The sequence below is a fragment of the Carettochelys insculpta genome, chromosome 17 (assembly GCF_033958435.1).
Source record: "Carettochelys insculpta isolate YL-2023 chromosome 17, ASM3395843v1, whole genome shotgun sequence".
NCBI classification, from domain to species: domain Eukaryota; kingdom Metazoa; phylum Chordata; order Testudines; family Carettochelyidae; genus Carettochelys; species Carettochelys insculpta.
Genome location: NC_134153.1, coordinates 10,453,675 through 10,467,356, shown reverse-complemented (window position 1 = coordinate 10,467,356; position 13,682 = coordinate 10,453,675). Strand labels below are relative to the sequence as shown.

Sequence of the window (13,682 nt, the reverse complement as noted above, 5' to 3'; positions counted from 1 at the left end):
GTTACTGTTCTTGCAAGTGTATCCCACTGATGATCAGCAAAGTAATGTAGCTTCAGTAGTGGTGATACTTTTGAGTGAAGGTGTACAAAACAATGACCCTGTCAGATCTAAGGCTGATCAATAAAGTTACCTGGTTTAGTCTCAGAGGGGATTAGTGTTAGATGTGGTTGAAAGAATTCTCATATTGAAATTTTTGAATGGAAAATAGGCTATCTTGGAAAAATTAGATCCTTGTTAAGATAGGTTCTAAATATTTATTTCAAAATTTCTCTCAAATATGTCAAACCGAATTGAGGTCAACAGGTATTTTGGATGCCCAAGCATTCCAGCATCACAGCCAAGATCAGTACCCACCCTAACATTAAGGCGCAGATTTTAAAATGGTAACCTCTCTATTTTTAGGTGATATTTGTACCATCCACATTTGCACTCAATTTTTGAGTCATCAGTGATTAGCAGTTGCGAATCCAGCTAACTGTGCACCCCTAAATCAAGTAACCTCTGGAACTCCCTGCCAGAGGATATTGTGAAATACAGAGCCTTAAGAGGGGTCAGAAAAGAGCAAGATAAATTCATATAGGATAGGTCCATCAGTGGCTGTTAGTGAGGATAAGCAAGGATGATGTCCCTAGCCTCTTTCCCAGGGCTAGGAATAGGCAATGGGGGATGGGTCATTTGCTGATTACTTGTCATGTTCATCCCCTCTAGGACACTTGACATTGGCAACTGTCAGAAGACAGAATACTGAGTGAGATCAACCTTTGTTCTGACCCAGTAGAGCTGTTCTTCTGTTCTAAATAATTTACTTAGCCCCAGTAATTATACTCTTTTCCTAAATTTCTCATTCCATGCAACATCTAACAGTCAGAAAAATTAACTACTGTAAACTGACTAGTATAACTTTTGTGGCATGAGTCAAATAATTCTGCTACTTACCACTAATATACAAATACATTCTATAGCCCCAGTCCAACAAAGCACATAAGCATTTGCTTAACTCTTTTGCATGCAATTAGTCCCACTGAAGTGAATGAGGTTGCTTATGTGCTTAAAGTTAAATATGTGTATATTTGTAAGACATGGCCTGAGTCACATCTTAAGAAGGCCTGAGTCACACAGTAGAGAAAATAGCTGGCTGCACATGATGAGAAAGCTCTTCTTTTTTTTTTCCCCAGAACTTGCACACTTTCCCAGCACTGATAATTTTGGTACAATGTGATATTTTGCAGTGAGGGTAGCAAAAAGATTTAGAGTCTGGGGAAACTGTCGTTTTTGTCTTCACAAATATCCTCACCAGAGCAGATGCATTGTCTAGGCCTGTTAAGTTAAAAGGGCAAGCTTCTTTCCATAAAACCATATATTAAATGTTGTTGGCCCTTTCTTAAAGCCCACAAAATCAGGTTACCATGGTTCTGTGGAGCTAAAATCACACCTGAGGAGTTTCGTTATTTTTTGGTTTTCCCAGTGGATTATACTTATTCAAAAAATACAGCCGCCTTTATGCAAGTCACTCATGAAGCTTTTTACAATGGGTATAATGACACCAATACATTCTGGAAAGCAGTGTGATTTGATAACGACAGCTCCATACATTTGTGAAAATGAAGCGGCAGCAAAGATGCCAGTAAAGTTTATTAGGCATCTGTGATGCAGAAATGTTTAAGTTCATTTTAATAACAACAATTTTTACAGCTATGCACGAAATTCCATGCAAGCAGCAGCACTGTGGCAATAGTCCCAAGAATTGATTTGTCTTCCCCTCGCACCTTTGCCCTTCCCACCAGCTTACTTGGAAAAAGCTGATTGCTTTTTCGTTTCTTTTCCCTCCAACACAGCAAAAAGGAAAGAAGACTGCATCAACAGATCTTGCACAGCAACCAAGCTATACTTTATTACCATGGCGCCAGCACCAGAACTCTAACGGGCTGAAAAGGCAAAAGAGAGACTGGGTCATCCCACCAATCAACGTGCCTGAAAACTCAAGAGGACCCTTCCCTCAGCAGCTGGTTAGGGTAAGTGCAACTATTGATGATAATAATAATAATAATAATAATAATAATAATAAAAGGTGGCTGGTCTGGTGCAATAACATTTGTACTTCAAGTCTGTAGCATGGGAGATATGACATTTTTAATCCCTTCCCAAGCCAAAGTCTGTCCTAGAGGTAAAGCATTTAGCATCTGAAGCAAACAGTCCAAACCTTCCCTCCCCTCATGTCCAACTCAGCAGGAGTTTAATCACCTCCTTCTAGCTAATCCTGAGGGAGAAGTTGGCTCCACTCTCCAAAATGTCAGGTTGCCAACCCTCTCAACTGGATAATGACTGCAGGTGTGATATTAGGAATGGGGACTCCTAAGTACGAATCTCAGCATCCTTTCTCAGTCAGACTCACAATGCAGATGTACATTTGTCTGGCTGACAACGGTATTCATGTAAGAAGCTACAGAAAATCCTTCATTAACTGGCTCCTGCGCTACATGTTGCTTGTTTCTTTCCTTACTGTGAAATTGGTAGAAGTCAGCTCATAACCCCTGGTACATTATGCTGACATTTGGCTCACCAGGAAAAAAAAGAAAAACTGCAGATGCATTTGATTGCTGTTGATAAATGTAACAAAATTACAAAAGCGTATGATTGTTTGTTTGTTTTTATGCACCACGATTTTGGTTTCTGGAAAGGGAAAAGGGGAGGTATAAATATATATATAAAATGAAGACAAACTGACTGATATTTTATAATTGTTCCTTTTGAAAAAAATTGTGTCGTAATTACAGAATTTAAGATCTAATTTTGAAAAAGCAGTGGTGTGTAATTTACATCCCTTGTCAGGAAATTCGCTCCGCTCTTCTTGAAACAATGCTTGCTGAGCCCTTTCCTGGATTAAAATGAATTGCTGTCATTACCTGTTCCACACTGATTAGCTGATACTTCGCGTGATACTTGGAAAGAATGAGCAGTTTGCTAAGTCTCGCTGAAGTATCATGAAACTTGTTGAGTCACGTAACATCTGAAAGGAGCACATTCACAGTCCACCAAATATCAGGTGCAATTGTGTTATTGGTGCTAAGTACAAGAGACAGTTTGCTACAGAAAGTAAATGACATTCAAATACTGTGATGTGGGGTGCAAAATAGTACTTGAGCAATAACGTAGTTATATATATGTGCATTGGTATTTGTTGCACATGTGAATGCAGGAGCAGAGGTTCTCTCTTCGTGAAAATCAGCTCTATGATGTGCAACACAGTATTGAGGACCACATCTGCCTGTCAATTGCTGAGGTGCATGAGTAAGGGAGGGGTGCAAGAAACCTTCCCTGGCATGCAGATTTGGGGTACAGTCTAGCCCTTTAATGCTATGTCATATAACATGGATTTGAGTTTGAATTGAATTAGAGGGAGCTAAAACTCCACTAAGCAAAATAGATAGTTTGGGTTACAGCTGAACGCCTGTCTGTATCTGAGTGCTAGGCAGCCAGCAGGCTAAATGCAAAAAGAGGTTACACAAGACACACAAACATGTATGCATGCATGTGTGTGCGCGCGTGTACACACAGACACACAAACACTTCTTTATGAGTTTGGATGAAGAATGAAAAGGGTCTCTGGCTCCAGCTTGTTAAGCCTATTGTTAGCATTATCAGGTTATCGCTGCAAATGTATATAGTAACTGTGGCTAATATCTCCACATATTTGTTGTCATGGTATGGACATAAAATTCTAGAACTCCAGAATGTGAAGCTATAGTCGCAAATAGGGAAGTCACTTGTAATAGTCTTTTATATGTAGAAAGAGCAGGTTTTCCTACTTTAAAGACACACAAACCTTGGGGAAAAACCAGCCAGGCAAAGCAAACACATTCTTAAATTGTTAAAAGAAGAAATCCCCGTATGGCTTTGAGATCTGCTGTGCACACAATGGTGCATAACTAAAATAAATCAAAATTTGGACATGGAGGGGAGGAAAGGATTTAAAATGCTGAGATTTTCTTTTCTGCCGCATGAAATACAGAAGGAATTATAATGGGGGAAAAGTCACAGTCTTGCATAAATACCACGTTTGATTGAACATGAGAATGCCTGATGTTTCTGTGTTTGATGGTGTTTGGTCTCTTCTATAGCTACTAGTCCCTCAACCCATTTGATAGTCCCTGTAAGTGGGAGTTGAGTGAAATGAGCACTAGCTTGTGTTAAAGGTTCACAATTTAGACTCTGCCCTTTAATTGGCAAGACTAGGATAACCCCATGTTTTCAGAGGTCACAACTGTGTGCTTATGTCAAGCCACATAATCTTTATGGTACTTGGCTGTCTAATAGAGCTAGGTGAACAGTTTGGGTCTGATTTCAAACATTCCTGCTGATTGGGTGTTGATTTTTTCTGTACCCATCTATTTATACACTAGAAAGAGCATATGAAGAAATAAAACATTGAGCCCAACATGTGAAAAAAATGCATGGCACAGAATGTGATCCATTTTGTAAAGCTTTCAAAATTAAGGACTTGTCTACACTTTTTTAAAAAAACAACCTTTTTCAAAAAACAAAAAGAACACCAACATCAGAAATAAAACCCAGAGTGTCCACACAGCCAAGCAGATAAGATTCAAGATAAGAAGGTTTTTCCCTTGAAATAATTACTCCATCTCTGTGTATGACTTTTGCAGCCCATCCTTTCAAGGTGGAAAAGGAATGGGTATGAACAAAGCACAGCTGTTGTCAGCTCATGTGAAGAATCCATTTGCAATGCTGTGGCTGTGACCTGTGGCTGTAAATGAGAATGCTATGTTTCACAATGCTGTGGTTCTGTGAATGTGATTTTCCAACATTACTTATTTAGACATTAGAATGTCAAAACAAGTAACTATGAAAGAAATCTGCAGTGTACGCATAACCTAACTGTAGTTCCCAGATCCTACACTTCCCCTTGGCCTTGAGAGCATTATCTGAGCTTACACTTTGGATGCAAATATAGCTAATGAAAAGTAGTCCATCCATTATGAACCTACTACATGTACATTTTTATACCCCTGCTTGCTGGATTCTGTTTGCATTTTTATAGGTCAGACTAATTTGAAATGCATAGGCAAATCATTTGTGTTCCCTCCTATTCCTGCTTGCTATTGTGAAGGGGAAAATTCCATTTTATGGAAGTTGATTAGTTACTTGTAAGTATTTTTAGCCAGGCAGTGCCTGAATGAAGCTTAAATCGTAGCAAAGGTGAATGCAGCTTTGATAGAGCCATGTAGACTGCATGTTGAGCTGTCTTGTTTGGCTGGGGTCAGTTGTAATTCTCTGCTCGTTAAAATGCTTCATTATAACAAAATGAAGAAAAACAAACCACCAACCCCTTTACCGCCCCCCCCCCAAAATTTTTTTTACTGTGTTATTTTGGGGGAGGGCTGGAGGAGAGTGTGGAATTCTTTCTGTAACTATGTCTGTGTCTACACTAGAGCAATCTGTCGACAGAAGACAATCGCGGCCAGTCTGACAAGCAGATCAAAAGAGCGATTCGCTCTGTCAACAGAGAGCAGCCGGACTGCCTGGCTGCTTTCTCAATAAAATGACAAACTGGAAGCAAAGCAGACAGGGCTACCCAGTGTCCCAGAAGCCCTGTCTGATGACAGAGGGCCCCTTGGAACATCCAGACCAGCTTTCTGTTGACAGAGGTGTTCTGCCTCATGGTGGAATGGCAGAACGCTATCAACAGAAGTCGTGTGTTCTGTCAATGTACTGTCAACAGAATGTCTTGGGAATGTGGAGGCTCTGTGGGTTTTGTGGACAAAACTCTCTGGTGCAGACATAGCCTACGTGTTTTGTTTTTCATACAAAGGAACATTATGTCTGTTCATATATGTTAACCACTAGAAGTTTGAATGTGTTTAGGTGCTGGGGAATACAGAAAAAGATAGAACAAATTTCTGTTTGGACTTGTTATGCTTATAAGAAGCACATGGGATCTTTCTAGAAGGATAAGGCAAGAACACCGCATTTATTGAGAATACCGCACTATCATATTATATGCATATATTTAGTTTAATCACAGGCATACACACACATACGCTCCATCTTGTGGTTACTCAAAATCGCTCACTCTAATCCATTGGCCAGCTGGATTATATGTGAGTGTGGACCCAGGTTTGGCTGATCCAGATCAATGCTCTGATGCTGACAAGATGAGAAGAACCCAACCCTGTAGAGGTGCACACATCTTTTATAGCTTTTAGTCCATAGTCCTGGTTCTGTTCCAGGCACTATGAGTCACCAGTCAATGGCAGATGGGTTTGATCTTTTCCCACTGTCCCAGGTTTCTGTGTGATTTACCACCTACAGATGGGACTTAATCTTCCTCTCTGTGTAGGTCACTGCTGTATAATCCAGTTCTCATTGTTCTTAAGCCACCAAGTCTTTGCTGTCCAGACATGCTGGATCCAGAGGCTAACTCAGTAAGCATCCACATTCACACTTCCAGATGCATCTCACACACACCATTCCTCACACAGAGACAGCACAAGGTTTACAGGCTAATACAGAAGAGCATATCCCTCAAAATGGAGTCTTAGGTACAATATGGAGTTAGATACAAAGTGGTACAAAGCTCCTATTAGAAGATACAGGATAACACAGGGCAATACAAAGATACATGGTAGTGCAAAGCTTTTATTGAAATATACCTAGCTATTTAGGTTTGCTACAGACTTGGCTGCTAAGAAAACATAAGCAGTACAGAAACAATTTGAAGGCCACATCCTTAACTGGTGTAAATCCACATAGCATCGGGATGTGATCCTGTGGGAATGTGAACATAGAATTCCCAGATGTTAACGCTAGAATGGGCCACAATGACTATTCATCGTGGCCCAGAGAATTTCAACAGGTCCTTCCTGCAGTGAAGGGAATCCTCCTTCCATTCTATGTAACTGAACACCATTTAATTCAATAACTGGGGATGGAAGTAGAGCATATCTGTTTGAAAGCAGCGAGTCTCAATTTAAAAGCTCCAGATGATGATGAATTTGCCATGTCTCTTGGTAATCTGTTCTAGTTGTTAAGTATGATCATAGTTTAGGATGTACCTTATTCCCAGTTTGGTTGTTTCTAATTTCAGCATCTAGCCATTTCATCTTACAATTCTTCAATTTGTCATCTTAAAGAAACCCCCATAATATACATTCTTCTTATGTAAGCATTTGCAGGCCATGATTCATTCAGAATTACATCCTATGCTATGTCATTCAGTGATTGTATGCTGCAGTGCCATACAAGAGAACAGAATACAGTTACTCAATTGGCCAATAAGCAGTGAGTAAACACTGGTGAGTACAGTTGTGGAATATGAATATGCCTCCTATTGTAAGGGAAGGGACTGTCATTTGGTAAAACTTGTACCTATTGGTATGACATGAGGATGATGAAGTACTTGCTTGCTTATGACTAAACAGAGTATATGAAATAACTTTCACTAGAGATAAAGATTTTTCAATCAGCTGACCCCGATAACTTGCACACAAGAATTTTAAAAGAGTTGGATAAGCGAGATCTGTGATCTGGTAATATTCATAAACCTTGAAACACCATGAACATTCCAGAAGAATGCAAGACTGCTAACATTGTGCCAGAGTTCAAAAATGGGAAAGTGGGATGATCCAGGCGGCTGCAGAATAGTTAGCCTGATGTTGGTGTTCCACAAAATAATAGAAGAGCTAATATGAGATTCACTTAATAGAGATTTCATTATATACCTGTCCTTTACTATATGGTCAACATGGCTTTTATGAAAAATAGATCTTGCAAACAAACAGGATTTGATTCTTTGATTAGATGACAAGTCTGAACAATTAAAGGTAACTGCATAGGTGTAATATGGACATTCTAATTAAAAATTAGCACTATCTACTATCAATAAAAGAACCTGTTAAGTGGATTAAGAACTGGCTGACAGTACTCAAAAATAGTTATTAACCAGGAAACAGAATGTGGTTGTTTGTAGTGGGGTTTTTCAGGGAGTTTTACTAGGCATGCTAATACTCAATATTATATAAAACTATATAAAACTATGGTACGCCCACATCTTGAGTACTGTGTGCAGATGTGGTCTCCTCACCTCAAAAAAGATATATTGGCATTAGAAAAGGTTCAGAAAAGGACGACTAAGATGATTAGGGGTTTGGAACGGGTCCCATATGGGGAGAGGCTAGAGAGACTGGGACTTTTCAGTTTGGAAAAGAGGCGATTGAGGGGCGATATGATAGAGGTATATAAAATCATGAATGGTGTGGAGAAAGTGAACATAGAAAAATTATTTACCTTTTCCCATAATACAAGAACTAGGGGACACCAAATGAAATTGATGGGTAGTAGGTTCAAAACTAATAAAAGGAAATTTTTCTTCACACAGCGCACAGTCAACCTGTGGAACTCCTTGCCGGAGGAGGCTGTGAAGGCCAGGACTCTATTAGGGTTTAAAAAAGAGCTTGATAAATTTTTGCAGGTTAGGTCCATAAATGGCTATTAGCCAGGGGTGAAGTATGGTGCCCTAGCCTTCAGTACAAGGGCAGGAGATGGATGGCAGGAGATAAATCACTTGATCATTGTCTTCTGCTCTCCTTCTCTGGGGCACCTGGCATTGGCCACTGTCAGCAGACAGGATACTGGGCTGGATGGACCTTTGGTCTGACCCAGTATGGCCATTCTTATGTTCTTATGTTCAACATTTTCATCAATGATCCAGAAGTAGATATAAAACCACTGCTAATGGAATTTGCAGATGACACAAAGATTAGTGGAAGGATAAATAATTATAAGGACAGGGTAGTTCTAGAGAGTGATCTGGGTCAAATAGTAAGCTGTGTCCATTCCAACCAAATGCGTTGTAAGATAGCCAAATGCAAAGTTATAAATTGCAGTGTAGACAGTCAAGGCAGAATGAGGGATGGGTTCTGTATCTTGGAAAGTTGTAACTTGGAAACTCTGAAAAGGCTCCAAGGGTCTTAGCAGGCCAGCAGCTCAACATGAGCTCCCTGTGTGGTGCTGTGGCAGAAAGGGCTAATGTGATCCTTGGATGTATAAACAGGAGAAAAGAGAGTAGGAGTTAGGAGGGGGTGATTTTACCTCTGTATAAGGCATGAGTGAAATGTACTGGAATACTGTATGAAGTTCTACCAGTGAGGACTGGTGAAGGGTGTTCTGGGAGGGGCAATGGGAGCCCCAACTCCACCCCTGCTCCATCTATGTCCCATTGCTGCTCCGCGCATGTCCCACCCCATCCGTCTCTTCCTGAAGAAGCACTATGCTGCTTCTGGTGAGTTTGGTAGCAGTCCTGCCCCTCCCCTGGAGCAGTGTGGCCTGAGATGAGCAAGAGCTAGGAAGCTCACTCTGCTCTAGGGGAGTACTGCTCTGTGGAGGGGAAATAGGACCACCCTACACTCCCCAGAAGCAGTGCGGTACTGACAGTGGGGGCAGGGCAGGGCACATGCCTGGGGAAGCAGGGTAAGTGACCCCCCTGGGCACCGCTAAGGGTCACCCCTGAGTTCTGATGCACACAATTTTTAAAGAATGTTGAAAAAATTCTAGCGTATACAGATAAAAAAAGCAGAAACGTTATTTGAGGACAGGAGAAAAACCTTACACTGAGGGATGTAGAGAGCTCATTCTATTTATTTATTAGAAAGAAAACTGAACAGCAGCGAGATGTGTGTGTATACCTACCTGGGAGAAAATACTCAGTATTAGAGGGCTGTTGAATCCAGTGGAGAAAGCGTAACAAGAACCAGTGATTGGAAGCTGAAGTTCAAATAGAAACCAGGCACATGTAATAGTATGTCATAATGCATATCATAACTCTCCAGAACCCTGACTCCTCCAAATCCACAGTCATTATACAGAGCCTGGACTGTTTCCCTTATTAGAACCTTGCACCATGTTAACTCTGCCACTTATGTATTACGCACTATGTCGGTGTCTACACTACCCCAGATGATGGACTTGCTCAAGGTCGATCTGAGGTTACATTTTGCACGTCTACCATGGATGCGCAAAATCAACCTCTCAGGGGTCGCAGTCGACCCTTGTACTCCTCACAAGCTGTGAAGAGTAAGGGAGGTTGACTGGAGAAATTATCCCATCGACCTTCCCCAGTGTAGACAGCCAAGTTAGCCGAGCACAGATATGTCAATTTTAGCTATGCGATTGCCAAAGCATATCTGTGGTCAACTTACCTTCGTGTAGACATTGCCTATGAGGCTACTTTTTACTGCATGATCATCTACTATTTTCAGGGGTGCTGAAATAATTTGTACAGTGTAGGTGTAGAGAACCATTAAACCAAACTGCAAATCTTGTGTATGATAGAAATCTCTTCTAGCTGCAGGATGCTGCAACACCTGTAGTTCCAGCACCTCTGACTATTTTCTGTTTGGACTTTTCACCACGGGATCCAGGCCTTATTCAGTGTATACATTGAATAATAAAAGTGACAGCACAACAGAGTGAAATGGCATGGAGACCAGGGCATCCCATCTTCATATGCTTCACTTTTTGCATTGTGTATCATGAAACAGGTCGGCAGTTGTAGCATACAGCCTCATTTCCTGTGGAAAGTGTTTGATGTGTAGTATGTGAGGTCTAGACTATGAATGGTCTTGTGCTTAAGGTACTGAATGGAGACCCAGGAGATTTGGGTGGTAGTCCTGCCTCTGACAAAGGTTTCCTGTATGACATACAAGTAGTCATCGAAGCTTGGTTAGGGGGCTGAATAGTGATTTAGGAAGATATTTAAAAAAAAATTGCCTGTATCAACTTCAACAATGTACATAAACTTCCCACAGGCGTGTTATTAATTGTTAGTCTTCATCTGTGCTGTTACCTTTAAAAGACCCATGTGTGTTTGGTGCATTTATGAGACTCCTGTTGATGAGAATCTTGGGTTTAATCTCTGTGCCTTGTTTCCTCCTCTGTTATAGGGATAGTGCTTCCCTCTCTCACAGGGCACCTGTGAGGATAATTCCTTAGTGGTTGTGAGAGGCATGGATGCTGTGGCAAAGAGAGCCGTAGCAATACCTGTAATAAATAAATAAACTGTTCTGAACAATATGTAGATTATGTGCAATTTGTGAGGCTTGGGGCCACATGCTGAACAATAAGGGACAAGTACTAAACAGTTGCCTGGTTCCTTTAGTGCTCTCTGTCCTGTGTAGTGAATGAGGCCGATGGAAAACAAAAGTGTGTTACTGTGTTATAAAGGGCTGTCATATAGGCTACGTCTACACTATCCCAAAACTTTGAAATGGCCATGCAAATGGCCATTTTGAAGTTTACTAAAGAAGTGCTGAAATACGTATTCAGCGCCTCAGTAGAATGCCGGCAGCCGCGGCACTTCAAAATTGCCACGGCTCGTCCAGATGGGGGTCCTTTTCGAAAGGACCCCAGCAACTTCAAAATCCCCTTATTCCTATCTGCTGAATAAAGAATAAGGGGATTTCGAAGTTGCTGGGGTATTTCAAAGGTTTGGGGTAGTGTAGACATGGCCCTAATGTATGTGCACAGGAATTGAGCTAGCCATTCCTGGGGTTCTGAACCAAATACACTGTAGACATACTACAGCTTTCTCCTTTGTGCGCCTTTGACCCTGCTGTTTCAGTTTGCCAGCCTAGTCCCAGCTACAAATGCTTCTGGGGTTTAGTGTGGTGTAGGGGCCTCTGGACCTCACCATATGTATCTGATTTGCCAGCAGCAGAGTGGGTGGTGTTTGGCCAGAGGAGCCCTGGGCTGGCCCAGCCCTATCCCTCACTTCTCCCTTCCCTGCACCCAACCTGCCTCCTGTAGGGAAAACTGCAGGGGTATTTGCTGATGGAAAGACACTTCAGATATGCCCCATGCAGGTTTCAGGGCAGAATAACCCCACCCCAGACCCTGCGAGGGGCACATAAAAGCATCTTTCAGTCAAGAGATGCTTTCCAGCACAGCTACTGCAGCAGCGACCTGGTCTCCTGGGCCCTTTTAAATTGCTGGGCTGTAAGCAATGCTACCCCCCCCGCCCAGGCTCCCTTGGCAGTCCAGGTAATAGGGTTTATTCCCAAGAAGCTCCAACAGGCATCTTCCTGGGCCACAATGTCTCTCCTGCTGCTGTTGTAAGGGCAGTGAAGAGCCTAACCGTCTGCTGCTTAGGGCTCTGCCTTGTAGCACAATCCAGCCAAAGTCTACCCAGAAAATGATTTATAGCAGCAGGATTTCTGTTTTGCTCAGCACTGGGAGGTGTAGTCCCATCTGAGCTCTGGTGTGCAATTGTTCTGTTCACATTTTGTTACCAGAATAGGGCTCACCATAACCTGACTGAATGAAGAGAGAGTAATGATTCAACATACAGCTTTTCTTTTGACACAGCCATTCAAAACTCCTTCTTAAAAAAAAAAAAAGGGGGGGGGGAGTAGGTTCCTAAATATGCACCATAATATATATTCATAAAACTACAATCTGTTCCTCAATTTGCATTTTCCCCAGAGTGCAAAGATTAGATGGCATTTTAGATTTCCTGTCACTTCACAGATGTATCAGGCCAGATCCTTAGCTGAGGCTAAACAGCATAGCTCATTGAAATCAGTGGGGCTACACCAATTCACCCCACTTGGGGATCAGAATCTGGGCCACAGAAAACAGAAGTCCAGTGCTTGGTGGGCGTTAAATGTACATACACACAGCAGTAGAGATTGTAAAGTGCAACTACAGCATAAATGCTCCATTTGAAATTCTCTTAGAACAGCATTCAAGCCTATGCTGTAATTATACATATTGTATTTCCTTGTATTCAGACCTTTGGGGAATTTATATTGTCCTTGCTAACACCAAAGGGACTAGAAGAAACAGTCATTTAATGATTCAGCTGTCTTGGGCTCTATGATTTAATCAATCATATGAAAGAAATTTTTAGACCCTTTGTGTTTAGAGTTCTCTTGTCTGAGCAGAAAATGTTCCCTTTTTGAATTGCTTTAATAGCTGTATTTATGCAGCTGAAAGTTCCTTAAGAAGCGAAAGTAAAATCAAATTGCTGAGAATGCCGAGATAATTTATCAGAGAATATTCAATTAGAATATATTAATATTTTAGATTTCCATCATTAATTTAATATTCAGAGATTTAATTTAGTCATTGAATTTCTGTAGTGCCATGCGTGGGTAAGTTGTTAGGCTGAGTGCTTAAAACACCTGCCACAAATGGGTGACTTTCAGTTTGATTCCCAAGAGCACAAATGCTTTTCCACTGACAAAAGTCTTGCAGCAGAAACCTAGACACTGTGTCTTTCCAGTGCCCTGAATGTTCCATAATAGCAGAACAGAGTAATAGAATTCTCAAGGAGAATTACATGCAAAATCTTACTAGTGGGTCAAACTGCAGTTTGGCGAAAGGTAAATGAGGCGAGGTTCCAAATTTGGCTGTTATTGCAGAATGTACAGAATCGTAGAACACTAGAACTGGAAGGGACCTCGAGAGGTCATTGCGTCCAGTTCCCTGCTCTCATGGCAGGACCAAGCACCTTCGAGACCGTCCCCAATAGAAGTCTGTCCAACCTGCTTTTATCTCCAGTGATGGAGATTCCACAACCCCCCTAGGTAGTTTATTCCAGTGTTTAACCTCCCTGACAGTTGGGAAGTTTTTCTAATGTCCAACCTAAACCTCCCTTGCTGCAGTTTAAG

General features: G+C 41.4%; 1 protein-coding gene across 1 annotated transcript in view; it reads left to right on the top strand.

The window, feature by feature from the left end:
- CDH4 (cadherin 4) overlaps window positions 1–13,682 on the top strand; it is a 769,032-nt gene that overhangs the window by 480,376 nt on the left and 274,974 nt on the right. Inside the window, exon 5 of the mRNA XM_075011421.1 lies at window positions 1,836–2,012. Within this exon, the coding sequence (XP_074867522.1) occupies window positions 1,836–2,012 (177 nt within the window). The remainder of the gene's footprint in view (window positions 1–1,835; window positions 2,013–13,682) is intronic.